Source organism: Taudactylus pleione, unplaced genomic scaffold, assembly GCF_031769625.1.
Source record: "Taudactylus pleione unplaced genomic scaffold, aTauple2 ptg000244l, whole genome shotgun sequence".
Classification (NCBI taxonomy): Eukaryota; Metazoa; Chordata; class Amphibia; order Anura; family Myobatrachidae; genus Taudactylus; species Taudactylus pleione.
In genome coordinates, this window is record NW_028284646.1 from 11,752,585 (window position 1) to 11,771,550 (window position 18,966).

Here is an 18,966-nt window from a genome sequence, read left to right on the forward strand (position 1 = left end):
AGTTTGTGGATGTATATCAGTCCCTTTGTGAAATGTGTGTGTCTAAAGTATCCATAGCAAATTACTGACACAAACCTTGGTTATTTATCTCATACAAACAGATACTTTGGATTAATGTTTAGCAAAAAAACAAACAAATGGGAGGGAGAAGTTCCTATTTTGTGACCCAAACCACTGAGCCTGCATTTCTTTCCACATAGAGAGGAAGGGATCTGTGAGAGAGGGGAGGGAGACCGAGGTATATCAAAGGCAACATCCAAACAATCTTTTATCTCCTGTATCAGTGTTTTATGCTAAAAGCGTATCAAGTGTGTTTTAAAACCACACATATGTGCAGGAGTTTGGACAATGACAACAGGAACATTTTGTGCAGACTCTAGATGAGGATTTTCACAGCAAAGAAGATCATTTTTCTTTTGTTGTGGACTCTGCAGTTTGTCAGATGCCTCCAAGACCATCTAAAACAGTGTTTTGTACATAGCAACTGTCAATTTCACAAAAGAACACTGAACACTCCTGTACAGATGACATATTCTTTGAGATTACATACAGAAAAGTGCCTGCTCTGCCTCCCTACGGCCCCAGCATGTGATGTGATGACATTTCGGTAGCGAGGGCCGGATGAGCCCTAGGCAACGGTCGCACACACCTACAGTTTACATTCCTGTTACAGACTAATAAAGACCAAAGAGAGACTAGGACATTAAAGAAATTTGTAGAACATTCAAATTTTATAATTCAGGAATTTGTTAAGATATTATTAGACTTTTACTGCATCTTACATTTGTGCTCAAAAATCTCTAAATAATTATTTCTCACAATGCTGCATTTGCTGATGTTGTGTCTATGACAACCAAAAACAATAGCATTTAACAAACATTTCTCCTTCTCCAGCCATACTTGTAGCACTTTGAGAACTCAACATAAAGAAATGCATAAAATAAAAGAACACATATATAATTTAAATATACAGACATTTTAAGTTATTTCAGGTGTCTAACCATCTACAGTGCTTGTTTATATAAAATGATAAAGTTCTTTAGCTACTGGAATTTTCCTCCAACAAACTACTAAGCTTCAAGCATACACTCCCAATACTAACGCACAGGAAGTCAGTTCCACCACTGCACAACATTCCAAACTGGTTCAATCAGCTGTGTAAGCTCCATGATACATGGAAGAGAGCCTGCAATGCTAGAGCATCATGAAGACTGGTCATCTGATGTTGGATCCACCAGGTGCTTGTAAGACAGGCTGACCATTACCTGTGTGATGCACAAAAAAACAGACACTGGTTTATTTGTCATAAGAAAAAAATAAAATCACAAATGTATATGTAACACGTCCAATGCTTTGACAATATTCATCTGACACGGACATCTATTATACTGCAAGTTACTGACCTTGTTATTACATATTTTAATTATTAGCAGCACTCTTCAATATGCTTACATACAGGAAGACTGGTGTGCGGTGTGGGGGAATAAAGGAATTTCCACAGCCCAGACCTTCACATAAAATATGTTTACTTCTGATGACAATATTTTGAATACGTGCACTAGATACTATGTGATATAACATTTAATGTATTGCTATGGTTTCTATGATGTGGCACCACCCAGGCTACATCCAATGGTAAACAACAAAGTGAACCAGAGGTTGTTACAATATAAAGCTAACCCCAAACTACTACTGTGTTTCCCCGATAATAAGACACTGTCTTATATTTTTTTTTGGTCAAAAAAACTCCATAGGGCTTATTTTCGGGGTAGGGCTTATTTTAATTAACATTGACAGCATCATGCCCTCAGACCTGCTTTTATGCCCATCATGGCCTCAGTCCTGCTTTTATCCCCATCATGCCATCAGTCCTGCTTTTATCCCCATCATGGCCTCAGTCCTGCTTTTATCCCCATCATGGCCTCAGTCCTGCTTTACAATTCTTTACTTACCATTATTTTTTTTCCTCCTTTTTTGTTAGGGCTTATTTTCGGGGTAGGGCTTATTTTGGACCATTGTTTAAAAGTAAGGGTAGGGCTTATTTTCGGGGAAACACGGTAATGACAAAGGTCTGGAAAGTTTTCCTCTCTGCCATATACAGTATGAAGAGGAAAATGGCTGTCAGTATTCGCTATACTTCTGACCTCCTTAAGCATTTTAATCCTTAATCTGTGGATTTCCATGTAAAAAAAGGCACATGCAATATAAATGCAAACAAAATAAAATTAAAATGCAAAATAAGCATAGGACAGGGAAGCAAAATATATGGGCGTTTAGTATGAAATTATGTAGTAGAGGATCCTAACACTGTGGTCTTACTGTGTTTAAAAGGAGCAGTCCCATCATGACTCCCAGCATTATATAGAGGTTTTGTGTTAAACCTGCCGCCCACAATGGTCCCAGTATCGTGGCCACACCACCGACTGATCGCCGCAGCCCATGATTAAATCCTGCAAAATGACAACAATAAGTTTGGTATGAGTGAAGGCATCATTCATGAGTCTAGCATAATGTTATATTATATATATATATATATATATATATATATATATATATACACACACACACACATGTACACACACATATACATGTCATACTGCATATTCATAGACCATATGATAATCACATAATATACAACTGTGTGTGATATATTATCAGTAATGATTTGTAATGGACACTCAAATGCCATTGCAGGGGTAGAATATGTGCCAGATTTACTATTAGTCATTACTACCTGCCCTACATTAGCCTCTTAACAGACACATATACGCTTACATGCTGGTCTGCATGTAACAACCGCTCGGACTTACGACCAGTGCTCTGACCAGCTGGAACCTATAGTACAATGACTAAAATGTTATTCTGAATGTCTTTATTTATAACTTTAATTGTACTGTACAGTATGTAAGAGTTATGCAAAGTAAAACACAGTTACAGTATCAAGTTTGAATTTCCTTTAGACCTTTTCTTTATTCAGAATAAATAAAAAATGATTACCTGTATTAAGTATATTATGGCTCCTGGTTTAGTGACATTCGTTTAACGACCTAGTCGTAGGAATGGAACTCGGTCGTTAAGTGAGGAATGTCTATTTCATTTTGGTTTAAAATTGAAAAAGAATAGTCACTCTTTGTTACAATCTCTCTTAGGGGCCAATTATCATTAACTATTTGCGTCATATTCCCCGAAAATACCAGATTTGGGAGATAACTGCAAATAATAGTATCCCCCAGATATATTATGGAGGTCCCTCCATTTCAGAAAGCAGCCTCAATCCCCATTGGTTTCTATAGAGTATACATTGATTCATATAGGATTGAAGATACTAAACACCACTACTCCAGACCTTTCTTCCATCCACAAACCATTCTAGAGAATACGAATGATGGAGTGCACCTGCCACTACCCAGAAGCTAGCGGCTGGTGCACTCTGTTTAAAATTTTAGAATAAGAGTAACCACCTCTCCCAGCCACCGATAGACATGTTCAAAAGCACAACTGCTTAGCAAATTATCTTTCTCTGACAATACTCAGAACATTACAAATGTTTTGCACAATCTGAGAAGTGCCAGGAGCAAACACATTACCTGCGTGCACATTAGATCTATCACAGCACATTCATTAGTAGCTCCCCCTCACAACTGTAGCTATAGTACTAACATTATATAGAAAGAGAGCACAGACAAGTGGCAAGTGTTATTTAGCACTACAACATACACCACTAAAAAGAGAACTAAAACATAAGAGCATTTTTTGCCACACAAAAAGTATGAACATGACACTATAAGGACAGTTGATACACTTTTTCCAGTAATAATCTTTTCCATTTCTCCCATCCTGTGCCAGGTTGTATCACAACTCACTTTATACCATTTGAACTTACACCAACACCGAAAACAAGGCAAAAGTTAAGATCCACAGAAGCTATAACCCACTGCAAACAAGTTCACCAGTGACAACCAACAAACCCAAACATTGTGGCATAATCAAAAATAAGTGCAATACAATTTTGTGGAGCTAGAGAGTCTAATTCAGAGGTAGACGCTAATGCATGCGCAGCTATGATTTCTTTCTGTTTCACTGCTGCGAAATATACAAATGCTAGTCTCAGCCTTCTCCTTATATAACTGCAAGCCCGGAGATATCCACTCTCCATGTCTGTGGACAGGGCAAATCTGCCGGTGTGCTCAAACACTCCACCATCGGTGCACAGGGGTGCCGAGAGGGGGGGAGCGGGTACTAATTACCTGGCTTGCTGGATGGGCCCGGCACAGCTCCCCCTTCCTCTTACATCACAGAAACCCAGCACACGCTGCTGTGTGCTGGGCTGCACTGGGAGACTGCTCACGCCTGCTACGCAGCAGCCACAGCAGTTTCCTATGCCTGTGGGGGGAACGATCAAGCTGATTGCGCCCCACACTGGTTATGCACAGGACTGAGGTGGCTCACAGCGCCCCCCTCGCCAGCCTGCTGCAAAACTTTATTTTTACACCTAAGGGGCCGTGGCCACACTTCCCACAATTAGCCCACGCCCCCTTTTTATCCAGGCCCGGCGCAGCTCTTGGCGGGCCTGTCAGTGCACCCATTCAGAGCTTTCTCTAATCATGGCCTCTGTAGCTGCAGCCTCAGCATTTGAGAAAGCAGCTGCGTTCACTGACACACTCACAATAGTCACATGAGATGCCCTTTTTTATGCGCTCAATTTAAGCCACCTCCAAGAAACATCTATGGCTGTTTGGTGCTAAATTAACTGATTAGAAGAAGAGCACATTTATATTTTAATCCAATGATTACACATACAGTTGGTAGTGTAAAACTATTACTACAGTCATCACTTCTAACATAAATATACAGTCAGGTCCATAAATATTGGGACATTGACAGAATTTTCATATTTTGTCCTCCATTCACCACCACAATGGCTTTGAAATGAAACAAACAAGATGTGATTTAACTGCAGACTTTCAGATTTAATTTGAGGGTAATTACATCCAAATCAGGTGAACAGTGTAGGAATTACAACGGTTTCTATATGTGCCTCCTACTTTTTAAGGGGCCAAAAGTAATGGGACAAACTAAACAATCCTAAATCTAAGTTTCACTTTTTAATACTTTGTTGCAAATCCTTTGCAGGCAATTACAGCCTGAAGTCTGGAACGCATAGACATCACCAGACGCTGGGTTTCATCCCTGGTGATGCTCTGCCAGGCCTCTACTGCAAATGTCTTCAGTTCCTGCTTGTTCTTGGGGCATTTTCCCTTCAGTTTTGTCTTCATCAAGTGAAATGCATGCTCAATCGGATTCAGGTCAGGGGATTGACTTGGCCATTGCATAATATTCCACTTTTTAGCCTTAAAAAACTCTTTGGTTGCTTTTGCAGTATGCTTCGGGTCATTGTCCATCTGCACTGTGAAGCGCCATCCAATGAGTTCTGAAGCATTTGACTGAATATGAGCATATAATATTGCCTGAAACACTTCAGAATTCATTCTGCTGCTTTTGTCAGCAGTCACATCATCAATAAATACAAGGGAACCAGTTCCATTGGCAGCCATACATGCCCACGGCATGACACTACCACCACCATGCTTCACTGATGAGGTGGTATGTTTTGGATCATGAGCAGTTCCTTTCCTTCTCTTCTTATCACTCTGGTACAAGTTGATCTTTGTCTCATCTGTCAATAGGATGTTGTTCCAGAACTGTAATGGCTTTTTTAGATGTTGTTTGGCAAACTGTAATCTGGTCTTCCTGTTTTTGTGGCTCACCAATGGTTTGCATCTTGTGGTGAACCCTCTATATTCACTCTTGTGAAGTCTTCTCTTGATTGTTGACTTTGACACATATACATCTACCTCCTGGAGAGTGTTCTTGATTTGGCCAACTGTTGTGAAGGGGTTTTTCTTCACCAGGGAAATAATTCTTTTGTCATCCACCACAGTTTTCCGTGGTCTTCCGGGTCTTTTGGTGTTGCTGAGCTCTCCGGTGCATTCTTTCTTTTTAAGAATGTTCCAAACAGTTGATTTGGCCACACCTAATGTTTTTGCTATCTCTCTGATGGGTTTGTTTTGATTTTTCAGCCCAATGATGGATTGCTTCACTGATAGTGACAGCTCTTTGGATCTCATATTGAGAGTTGACAGCAAGTGATTCCAAATGCAAATGTCACACCTAGAATCAACTCCAGACCTTTTACCTGCTTAATTGATAATGAAATAATGAGGGAATAGCCCACACCTGTCCTTGAAATAGCTTTTGAGTTGATAGTCCCATTACTTTTGGCCCCTTAAAAAGTGGGAGGCACATATTGAAACTGTTGTAATTCCTACACCGTTCACCCGATTTGGATGTAATTACCCTCAAATTAAATCTGAAAGTCTGCATTTAAAGCACATCTTGTTTGTTTCATTTCAAAACCATTGTGGTGGTGAATAGAGGCCAAAATCTGAAAATTCTGTCAATGTCCCAATATTTATGGACCTGACTGTACATAATTGGAATGCTTGCTGCGTTAGTGAGGTTACTGACTCAGCTTGGGACTGTAAAATTTGTTTTGTTTTGTAAATCTAATCATTAATTTAACATATTCTATAGACAGAGAATGGACCAGTGACACTTATGGTTAGGTTTACAAAACAAATTTTACAGTCAGTAACCTAATTAGAACAGCCTGTAACGCTCCATTTACATTTATGTCAGAAGTGACTGTGCCTAAGGAGAAGTACAAGGAAGGCACTGCATTATTTCACTAAGGAACATACAGTAGATGTCTGTTACAGAGATTGGAATAAAAAACACACAGAGCTCTGAAATATGGGGTATCCCCACAGCAAGTCAAGGGTATGTATTCATTATGTCGACATTCATAAAGCTGACACCAGAATGTGGATTGTTAGGATGTCAACATGGGTAAAACGTCATGATGGACAAAATGTCAACATATAGTTTTAGAGTTAGATGTGGACATTATTGCATTCATGTCAACATGGACATGACAACATGTAATCTGAATGATAACATAATGTACAGTATGTTCAGTATCTCCAAGTCAAGATCCTGAAATCCCCGCCCATATATCTAGACATCAGCGGGTTGCCATGTAGCTTCCACGCTTTGGACTTTTAAAACTACTTTTTTTACCTCTGCGGTGTCTGTCCCGGATGGCGCTGAGGTCCGCTCAGGCTGTGACCGCACATCACTCCCGGATGACGCAGAGGTCCGCTCACGCAGCACATTGCTCCTAGCTGGTTGCGAGGTCTGTCCGTGCTGTTACTTCCCAGTCCTCTCTATGTTCTGTGTCTGACATGGAGGTGAATCCTCACATCGCTCTACTCAAAGCGTGTCTGCTCACCATGATTGTACACAGGCTGCACGCCAGAGTTCCCTCCAAAACCACAGTATGTGCATAGCCATGTTGTTCCTCTACCACTCAGAGCACTGCTCCCAGACCAGTTGACCGCAGCATCCAATCCCTGGGCACACAGTCCTATAAGTTTCGTTTCCCGACTGGCCCAAATTGCCAGTACAACGTCGCTTCTGTTGAAGCTACAGCTCTATGCTGAGCTCCCAGGTACTTTGTATCTGTACAGTTCCAGTCCGTCCTAATCCAGTTCCAAGTCTGGTATATGCAAGTCTCCATTTCCATCAGCATTCCAGTCTGGATTTCCAAGATAATTGCTACTATCTCCAATTATCGGTCTCAATCCGATTCTACAACATTGGTCTCAATCCGATCCTCCAACATCGGTCCCAATCCAATGAAACCTAATCGATTCTATCATCGGACCTAATCCAATTCTACATCAGTTCCAATCCAATTCTATATCATCGGTTCTACATCAACGGTCCCAGTCCTATATCTACAACTTTCGTTCTAATTCAACATCTACTTCCAGTTCAATAAAGTTGTTCTGTTCCTGTCTTTGGCCTAATCATCACCAGCAGTTCTACCGTCTCCTCTCTTCCCTCAACACATGAGGAAGAGCTGGCTCAAACCTCCCAGTTTCATACACTCTGCTTCAGCCTCCAACACCTGTTATAGCCAAACCCAACCCTCAGGCGTGATAGTAGCCCAGTTGTTAAGGGCTTACACTGCAGACAAGCTATTAATCAGCCAATTTCCTAGGACAGTATAGACTTTGTGAATATAACTGTTTAATATTTTTTCTTTATCGTAACATACAGTAAATGCTGCTCTTAGGTGCCAATTCAACTAAACGCAATGAATTTATATATCATAATTAATGGAAATGTGTGCAGAAGCACATTGCTTGGTTACAACAAGATCTTACACATAATTGAATCGGCCTTGCTTTGAGCTCATATCAGTGTAAAACTATACAGATAAAGCCTATGAAGTAGAGATAGGTACTATCTTTTTGCCCCTCCACAATCTGCATCTGGCCTGCCAGGTGGAGGGCGGGAGCTTGAGCCGCATGCTGCTTACTGCCATAGTGTGATGGTTTAGTTTGTGGTTTAGTGTGCAGTCACAGGCTTTTGCTGTGCACATGTGCAGCCCTCCCTCCAGGCTTACGTACTGTATTAGTCGTCCTCACTCAACTTCAATGTGACTGGCTTCCACTTTCACTGGGACCTCACCGGTCACATTTTATTAAAATAAAAGGCCAGTAAAGAAATTAATCAGTGTCTGTGTCTGTTCTCAGCATGGCTGTCAATGTACCACCAGCATTCACCCTACACTGCCGAGCTCTCCCATGACTCCTCCCCTCCCTCCCTCGTGCTGCTATAACTCTTCCTGCTTCGCCCCTCTTTACCGAGGTGAAGCAGAAAGCAGTACCAAAGAAATGTATTAACATCTCATCTGCTGGAGTGGGGGAGTGAACACACCCTCCTCTGGCGATCCCCACCAAAGCACACAGCGCATCAGTCTAGTGCTGATGCGCTGTGTCTCCCTTCACGGCCAGCTCCCCTGGGCATGCCCGTGATCTCCTATGCACAGCCTGGAGCCGGCAGGCACTGCAGCAAGGAAAGTGCTGTCCATACTGTGGTGGTAAAGCAATGGCAGCTGACTATATCGATAGCTGCAGCTGTCGTAACGGTCCCTGCCACTGACCATTCATACATTGCTCAGCACATCGGTGCTGCTATCTTGTAGATAGCAGCATTGATAATGTCAAGTGCACATACAGCCATAGCCTAAAGTTTTGAGAATGACAAGTATTAGTTTTCACAAAGTCTGCTGCTTCAGTTTTTATGATGGCAAATTGCATATACTCTGGAATGTTATGAAGAGTGATCAGATGAATTGCAATTAATTGCAAAGTCCCTCTTTGCCATGAGAATGAACTTAATCCCCAAAACAACATTTCCACTGCATTTCAGCCCTGCCACAAAAGGACCAGCTGACATCATGTCAGTGATTCTCTCATTAATACAGGTGAGAGTGTTGACGAGGACAAGGCTGGAGATCACTCTGTCATGCTGTTTGAGTTAGAATAACAGACTTGAAGCTTTAAAAGGAGGGTGGTGCTTGAAACCATTGTTTTTCCTCTGATAACCATGGTTACCTGCAAGGAGACACGTGCAGTCATCATTGCTTTGCACAAAAAGGGCTTCACAGGCAAGGATATTGCTGCTAGTAAGATTGCACCTAAATCAACCATTTATCGGATCATCAAGAACTTCAAGGAGAGAGGTTCAATAATTGTGGAGAAGGCTTCAGGGTGCCCAAGAACATCCAGCAAGCGACAGGGCGGTCTCCTAAAGTTGATTCAGCTGCGGGATCGGGGCACCACCAGTGCAGAGCTTGATCAGGAATGGCAGCAGGCAGGTGTGAGTGCATCTTCATGCACAGTGAGGCGAAGAAGACTTTTGGAGGATGGCCTGGTGTCAAGAAGGGCAGCAAAGAAGCCACTTCTCTCCAGGAAAAACATCAGGGACAGACTGATATTCTGCAAAAGGTACATGGATTGGATTGCTGAGGACTGGGGTAAAGTTATTTTCTCTGATGAATCCCTTTTCAGATTGTTTGGGGCATCTGGGAAAACGCTTGTCCGGAGAAGGAAAGGTGAATGCTACCATCAGTCCTGTGACATGCCAACAGTAAAGTATCCTGAGACCATTCATGTGTGGGGTTGCTTCTCAGCCAAGGGAGCGGGATCACTCACAAGTTTGCCTGAGAACACAGCCATGAATGTTTTCAGGACTTCACATGCGCTAGAGCCGGAGTTTGCGTGTGTCGTAATGCTGCTGCGGCTCTAGTTGCAGTGTGGGGGAAGCCACAGCCTGATTGACAGGTTGTGGCCATTTGGGGGCAGCGATGGGGAGTTGTGTCTAAAATGCAGGTAGGACTCCAGCGTCTTAGGTTATGCCGATGCCAGCAACTGTCGTCAGACGACGCTTTACTGGCATCGACAGCTGAACATTCTGAGCAACCTTAGGGTTGCGCAGATGTCCGATGGTCACATTGGTCGAGATTGTGATCCAATACCCAGGCAGAGGATCTGAGATGCCAGCAGTGGGCATCTTTACACAAAAGACATATCCTGCTGCATTAACATAACTTCTCAGATCCTCAGTGGCTCAATACGCAAATACAAACATCCACAGAACAGAAATACGATAATTAGAGTGTCACATTCACATTGTTCATATTGTCAAAACTGACATGTGGACAAATATATATAGTATATTACATTTATAAAACAAACAATACATACAAAAACATGTAATAAGCAATCGACTAGGTATTTGAATTAGTAGAAAATCTGGTTTGAAAATCTTTTTTTTTTCCTCAGTGATTAGCAAATCATTAATCAGTTATTTTGTGTACCTAGTGGCAAATTAAAATATGTGCTATTAACATTAAACTTCCATTGAAATGTGTTTCTATAAATACTTTCCACAATGAAAGCATTTGCTGTATTTGGTAATAAATTAAGAGGTGGAAGTATGTTTGTACAATAACAAAATATATGCGGGTTGCAGCCATCAACAGGCCAGTCATCTTTTATGTAAGATTAATGTAAGGATGGAGTTAGTGTGGACTTTCCAGAATTCAAAATGCACAGTTAAAGGCATATACAGTATGAAACACAATGTACAGAAAAGAGGGCTGCAAGTCTTAGCATCTAATCAGGTTATCGCACCTCTGTCATGACACCAGTTTTCATTAATGTCCCCAAATGTGCAGTAAGAACGGATTTCAGCTTACATCTCAGTGCCATAGGGAAACAAGGGTCCCCTTTTAATCTCTTTTTTTAATAAAATTTTGACAAATCTGATTGTGATCTTCTGGGTGAAAAAAATGCCATAGTAAAGCATCCTGAGACCATTCATGTGTGGGGTTGCTTCTAGGCCAAGGGAGTGGGATCACTCACAATTTAGCCTGAGAATACAGCCATGAATAAAGAATGGTACCAAAACATCCTCCAAGAGCAACTTCTCCCAACCATCTAAGAACAGTATGGTGATGAACAATGCATTTTCCAGTATGATGGAGCACCTTGCCATAAGGCAAAAGTGGTAACTAAGTGGCTCAGAAAACAAAACACTGACATTTTGGGTCCATGGCCAGGAAACTCCCCAGACCTTAATCCCATTGAGAACACCTGGTCAATCCTCAAGAGGCGGGTGTACAAACAAAAACCCACAAATTCTGACAAACTCCAAGCATTGATTAGGCAAGAATGGGCGGCCATCAGTCAGTATGTGGCCCAGAATTTCATTGACAGCATGCCAGGGCGAATTACAGAGGTCTTGAAAAAGAAGGGTCAGCACTGCATATATTGACTCTTTGCATAAACTTAATGTAAATTGTCAATAAAAGCCTTTGACACTTATGAAATGCTTGTCATTTTACTTCAGTGTACCATAATAACATCTGACAAAAGGGTCTAAAGCAGCAAACTTTGTGAAAACCAATACTTGTGTCATTCTCCAAACTTTTGGCCATGGCTGTAGTGCCCATGTAATTAACACTGAACCCCATAATAATACATGGGAGAGAAGCGGCATCAGTGTACATAACGTGTGCTGATACCACTCCTTCCTCATATCGCCCCTTTATACATCTCCCCCTTTTTCTTTTAAACAGTTTGCATCTATTACCCCTGTCTCTCTATATTCCCTTTGTCTTTGTTCCTTTGTCTCCAATTTTGTATGAGTACCTCTCATCCCCAACCCATTGTACCTGTCTTATCTGTTCCCCTCACCCCACCTATTTGACAGTAATGGTGCCCATCCACATAGTGATATTTGCAAGCGATTGCACAATAACGATGTCGTTATCGTGCAATCGCTTGCAAATCGTGCATGCATCGTGCACATTTATGTCAGAAACGACCAGTGATGCGCGCGCCCGCTGGTCGTTTCTGGCATTAATCATCGTGCAAACAAACTGGTCAACCTGATGATAACGTCAGGTTGAGCATGTTTGCAAATGACTGATGAGCCTGCACTGAACGACTGCTCGTTCAGTGCAGGCTCATCACAGACTGACAAACGACTGCATGATTACAATGTCGTAATCGTGAAGTCGTTTTCAGCTCATCTAGTGGATGGGCAGCCTTAGACTTGCTAAATGGCCCCCAGCAGAAATAATTGCCCACCTCTGCTATAGGAGGTTTATCTAATGCTGCAATCGGCTTCATCATTTGTGGATAATATTGAAAATTATACTATTTAAAATCAACATTCACATTAGTATAAACATAAACACCTGTAACTCTTTTTAGGTTATTACAAATGACATGATCAATGAATCATAGTAGATGACAACATCAACAATCTTTATTGGCAGAGACATTAGCTGTAATGTTATACTGTAACTGAATAAAGTGAACACTTGAGAGCTTTTAGAAAGGATACAGGTAAATGAAGAAAGAGAAAAATATTAAAAATTAATATTGTAATTATAATTTCCTTCTACTGGATGATCATACAGACAACTGCAAGGATAATAAAAGTGATCTATACAACAAGAAGAGACTAATATGTATTAATATGTAAAACGAACTGAATGTTTATAGAACAACCAGGACTCACTGGAGAACCCTCAAATTTGATTTTATTATTTAAATGATAATTAAGTTTTGCTTTTTTTACTCTGCGACTTTATGCAAAGCCCTTCCCTGGTGTACATCCGTGCGTCCGAATGTGCACCAGAGCCCTATGTTAGGTGCAGATACACCGTCTGAGTATGGCCTCCAATGTGAGCAATGAAGCATGGTTTGTATGCAACCAGTTTCAGCAACACGCCTGCAACACTCCCATTATACTCAGCATCTCTGTGTATAGCCACCCCATCACTGCCCAGGAATTCACAAATCATTTCAGACAGTGTTCCTCTGAATCAGTACTTCAAACTCTACCAATCAAGACACATGGGATGTAGTTATGTGACCGGCGACCTTACAATCCCAACTGCAGAATGCCTGCAAAGGATTTATGATAGGCGTCGAAATACCGACGCCTATCTATAATCCCGACGCCGGAATCCAGGACTAAGCGTGCCCGTACAAGGCAAGTCAGGGGCTTCTGTCCTGTTAGCAGCGGGTAGGATGGGGGTTAGGTTTAGGGAAGTTAGCGGTTTTGGAGGGTTGAGTTAGGCACCTCTAGGGGGGAGGGTTAGGCACCCCCACGGAGAGGTTAGGGTGCGGTAAGGGAGGGTTAGGCACCCCCGGGGGAAGGTTAGGGTTAGGCACCACCCCGGGAGTTTAGGGTTAGGCACCCCTAAGGGAGGGTTAGGGATTAGGGGAGGGTTAGATCACTTACCTGCCGCTGTTGGGATTTCCTGCTGTGCAATTTAGATGCATGTGCAGTATGAAAACATTGCAGTACTGACTCAGAATCAGGCCCATAATGGGAAATTATCCCATAGGTTTTGGTTTTGCATAATAGTTTATTGGTGCTTTTGCCCCCATAAACAGCAATGTTGCTAATGGCAAAACTGCTGTGGGTTTTACACCTTTAATAACAATGGCGCTTTACTAACAGCTGGCAAAAACCAAGGAAATTCAACAATTGAAAAACCAGAAATTATTACCTTGCCCCCATAGGGTCTAATCAAGGTCCAATGAGGTTATTTTTGTGCTTAAAGCCTATAAAGAAGCAGAAGAAATCTATGACATCCAAAGGCTTAGCCCAAAGAAGTGCATGCGTCATATCTAGTGCTGCTCAGTAAGCAAGATACTACTCCACTTGTAAAACAATCAATCATCTAACTTCACTTGACTCAGAGATAAAACATTGAGTATCCTTCTGGTGTGCGTCTCCAGCAGAGGACTATCTATAATGGGTGCAGGGTGTGCAGCGCTCACAGGCCCCTGGGTCTAAGGGGAACCACACAGCACACCCTGCACCTATTTATTCATTACTTACCTCTCTGGAGTCCCGCGTTAGTGGTAGCAGTGCTGTGCAAATCATCGGCAAAATGGTACAGCGGCCATTTTCCTGGCAACTTCCCTACTGCGCATGCGCAAAATGCCGGGAAAATGGGCGCTGCGCCATGCTCTGCGCAATTGAAGTAGACTTTGGCATAGCACTACACTCTACTCTAGTGCCCGGAGTCTGCTGCGCTCAGTGCGCTGCCGGCCGCTGGGATCGAGAGGTGGGGGGCCGGAAGGAGTATGCATACTCTCAATACTCCTCTAGTCTCCTACATACTATAAGGCTTCAAATTAAGGCAGGTGAAGGCAAATCCAGGAGTTTAATAAATACTCTGACTTCTAAGGATTTTGCTCCTATTCTTAACACCATGGGCTGCTCCAAGCAGCTGAGTGAAGTCTTGAGAATAAGGGATAACTGACTAAAATACAGGGGATGGTTATAAAAATATATCTGAATATTTCAAGCATAGAATTTCCACCACCAGAAACATCACTAAAAAAAGGGAACTGTAGAAGTCAATGCAATATCTGGAAGACCACTACCAAAAATCTGAGACAAACCACTCCTAAACTAGCCAGATATGCAACACAGAAGCTACATATCACTGCGAAGGGCCTGCAGCTTCAGCGGACACTGAATGAGTAGTCCATAGTACCGCAGTTGCTTACATAATGATCTGTGTGGAAGATTTGACAAATAAAACCTTTCCTGCAACACGATTACAAAAAAACAATGTCTGAAATAAGCAAAGCAACAGGCATAATACTCTTTTGGATCAAAAATTTAACTCTTTTCAACATAAAAGATGTATGTGGAGAAAAAACACACACACGCATTACAAGAAATTATGTCCTTACCAGCAGGTATGCATGGGATGATCTATTATTCTGTGTGGTTGTGCGGGAGGCAGAAGAGTTACCTAAGTATCATCTAATCCCAGAAGCCAATTGTCCTAATGACAGTGAAGAACTTGAAGCTGAATAGAGGATGAATATCACAGCAAGAAAATGATCCAAAACAGACCCCTACAATAAAGAACTTACAAGCAAAAAGCTTAAGGTTTTGGAATAGTCTTTACAGTCCCCTGACTCTAAAATCTCCCTTACATATTTTCATCAATATTATACATACAGTGCATGCAAGTACACTTAAGAATAAGGGGTAAATTTACTAAGATGGGAGTTCTATTTAAGAAGTGATGTTGCCCATAACAACCAATCAGATTCTACTTCTCATTTATCTAGCACCTTCTAGAAGATAATACCGGGAATCTGATTGGTTGCTATGGGCAACATCACTTCTTAATAGAACTCCCATCTTAGTAAATTTACCCCTAATTCTAAGGTAGAAAAGTTATGCAAGGAAGGGTTGGAAGAATTCATAAAATAAGAATCTAAAGCCTATTATCTGGTTACATGATACAGTCAGAAGGGGATGCAGTTTATGAGACCGGCTCAGTCCCGACAGAGTAATCCCGGTAATGGATTTAACATAGGCGTTGAAATACCGATGCTGGAGCGCAGAGGACGCCGGACCGATCATCCTCTCTGCCAGGTAAGTGGATGGGGGGTTAGATTTAGGGCCCTCGGAGGGACTTAAGACTAGGGGGGGAGGTTAGGGTTAGACACTAGGGGGATGGGAGGGTTAGGGTACTTACCTCCAGGTGTCGGGATTTCAACCCGCCGGGCAGCCGGTGTCGGTATTTGATCTGGCTGCTAAACAGCCGCCGGCATTACATACAGATTCCATTTAGAAGCTGTGGTGTCTGCCAAAGGAAATGTTATTAAATACTGTCTGACAGGGTGTCTAAACTTTCACACATTCACAGTTCACTGGTTTAGTGTTTATTGTGTTAAATTCAGTAAATACATACTAATTTGGCATTATTAAAATATGTAGAAATATGTACTGTTTAAATTTTTAACCCTGAAGAATCAGCAGTACAAGCAATTTGAACAGGGGTCACAAATGCCTGTGAAAGAAAATACGGTTAAATTGCATTTTAAATGCAAGAAAAACAGAAAAACCGTGACATAATATGGGTAGTAAGATTTCCAGTGAGACGGCTTATTCCAAAAATAAACCCAGTTTGAAAATAGATCACATGTTATAAAGAACTATAACAAAAATATGCAGACATCAAAACAAACATATTGAGGTGTGACTGGTATAAAATGCTCCAACCAGACCCCAAATGCAACCACATGAATTGCATTATTTTGGCAAAGTGATCTTTGACCTACAGTATGTGAGATTATAGCAGAATTGTCAAGCATTCCATAGATAATGTTTCTACATGGGTGGGGAGGACAAAGCTCAATACAGGTTCAGCTAACAATTCAATATATGATAGTGAACATAATCCATCTGAAACCACAGGGAGTGTCCTCTACAAGATCAAAGAAGAAATGTGCATTGTTGTAGTAAGTAAAAATAAGATGCCATCCACAAGCCAAAGTGCTTATAGGGGCATAATAATGAGAGAGCACAAAGCCGCTTTCCACATACGAGGAAAGCTTATTATATTAGTAGAGATAGGGAACACCTGAATATAGGATGACAGCTTGTGGCAAAGGCGGCAGTTTAACATTTTTTTAATCTTTCTACAGAGACAGATTACCACCACTATGGGATTGTTCAGGTGGAGGTGCCCAGAGATTTGACACTTTAGAGGTAACTGGTAGCGAAGAAGATACAGATACAAATATACCTGAGAAAACCTCAGCAATACCCGGTCATAAAGCATGGGGTAGACCTAGTGGTATCTATGACGGGTGCAGGGTGTGAGATGCACACAAACCCCAGGGTTCAGGAAGTCCCACACCGCAAACCCTGCACCCTTGTATTATACTTACCTCTATGGAATCCTGTGTCGGTGTTATGAGCATGTGCAGTAGAAAAATTACAGGCAATACAGTGCAGACGCCATGTTCCAGGGGAATCAGTCTGATTTACCGCCGGCCGCAGCGGAAGCCCGGCAGGGGTGAAGATCCCGATCGTAAAAAGGTAAGTATTAACTAACCCTATTCTACCCCCTAACCCTCCCTTAGCGGTGCCTAACCCTAACCTCCCCCCCTCCAAGTGCCTAAACCTAACCCCCCCTTCCCCGCAGCCTAACCCTAAGTCCCACGAAGGGGGAAGGGGCTAACCATAACCTCCCCCCGGGGGTGCCTAACCCTAACCCCCTCTTCCCATAGCCTAACCCTAAACCTCCCGGGGGGGTCCCCGGGAGCCCCTAACCTAACCCTCCCCCCCATGGCTGTCCGTGCCCGGCACACGGCTTACCTTCGATCGGTATGCCGGGTGTCGGGCTCCCGGCGTAGGTCTAATGACAGGCGTCGGGATTTCGACGCCTGTCATTAGTACCAAGCTGGGATTAGACAGTTGGGAAGCCGGTGGTCGGGATTTCGTCTGTTGGCTTTCCAACTGCTTCCCGTTCCAGGAGACCTGCACATGTGCAGTAGACTCTGGAGCAGTTGCAGAGTCTACGCACTTGCGAGAGAGGAGGGGGCCCACACAAGGATCTCACACGCACCCCCTCCTCTCACTTAATTGAATAATATTTATTCCAAAAATGTTGCCACAATTGTCGATTTTTTTATTATCAAATTATGTAAATAAGAGCATTTTAAACCGGATTTTTTTAAACAAAAATGCTGAATCAAGTTTAAATAGCTATTATTTACATAACGTGATCATTTTGTTTTTATAATTTTGGCGATCAGAGTGGGGGGGGGGGGGATGAGTGGAGCAGGGGCCAGAGACTGAGGTGTCCAATAAACTAGTACATTTATATTATTACAGGTTGAGTCTCCCATATCCAAAATGCTTGGGACCAGGGGTATTTTGGATATCGGATTATTCCATAGTTTGGAATATTTGCATACCATAATGGGAATGTGACCCAAATCTAAACATGAATGCATGTATGTATTATATAACCTTATACACATGAAGGTAATTTTATACAATATTTTCAATAATTTTGTGGATCAAATAAAGTTTGTGTACATACATTAAATTAATTTATGTTTCATATACACCTTATACACACAACCTGAAGGTAATTTTATACAATATTTTTACAAATTTTGTGCCTTAAACAAAGTTTGTGTACATTGAACCATCAAAAAGCAAAGGTGTCACTATCTGTCATGCTAAAAAAAAATCTGTATTTCAGAATATTTCATATTTCTTAATATTTGGATATGGGAGACTCAACCTGTACTTTATTATTAATATATTGGGATATGCACTGAATGTTTTCAATGTGTTATGTGCTTATATCATACATCACCTTGTAAAATTACTGTATGTTGTAATTTATTTTATCATAATATTTCCAATCTTAGGCTATCATTGGAGTTCTTCCAGAGCCTCCTTATATAATTTGGGGGTTTTATTAGGTATGTTTCTGAGCTTATTATTCAATGATTGAACAAATGCATTTTTTGCAATATACCATATTTTGTTTGTGCAATGTTTTTTTTTATTTGTGTTTTATTTCATTTCTAATAAGTTTCTAGTTCCAGACAATACTTTCTAATTTTCACATCATAACTCCAGAACTGATGTGTTCCATGTTGGAACACAACAGGTTATATACGCTGTATATAC

General features: G+C 41.6%; 1 protein-coding gene across 1 annotated transcript in view; it reads right to left on the reverse strand.

Annotated features, from left to right (window-relative positions):
- Positions 1–745: 745 nt before the first annotated feature.
- The window catches only part of LOC148516673 (major facilitator superfamily domain-containing protein 8-like), a 171,041-nt gene continuing 152,820 nt past the window's right edge, over positions 746–18,966 (reverse strand). The window contains exons 12-13 of the mRNA XM_088479762.1: positions 2,320–2,450; positions 746–1,265 (exon numbers count right to left, since the gene is read on the reverse strand). Coding sequence (XP_088335888.1) covers positions 1,203–1,265; positions 2,320–2,450 — 194 coding nt within the window. The 3' untranslated portion in view covers positions 746–1,202. The remainder of the gene's footprint in view (positions 1,266–2,319; positions 2,451–18,966) is intronic.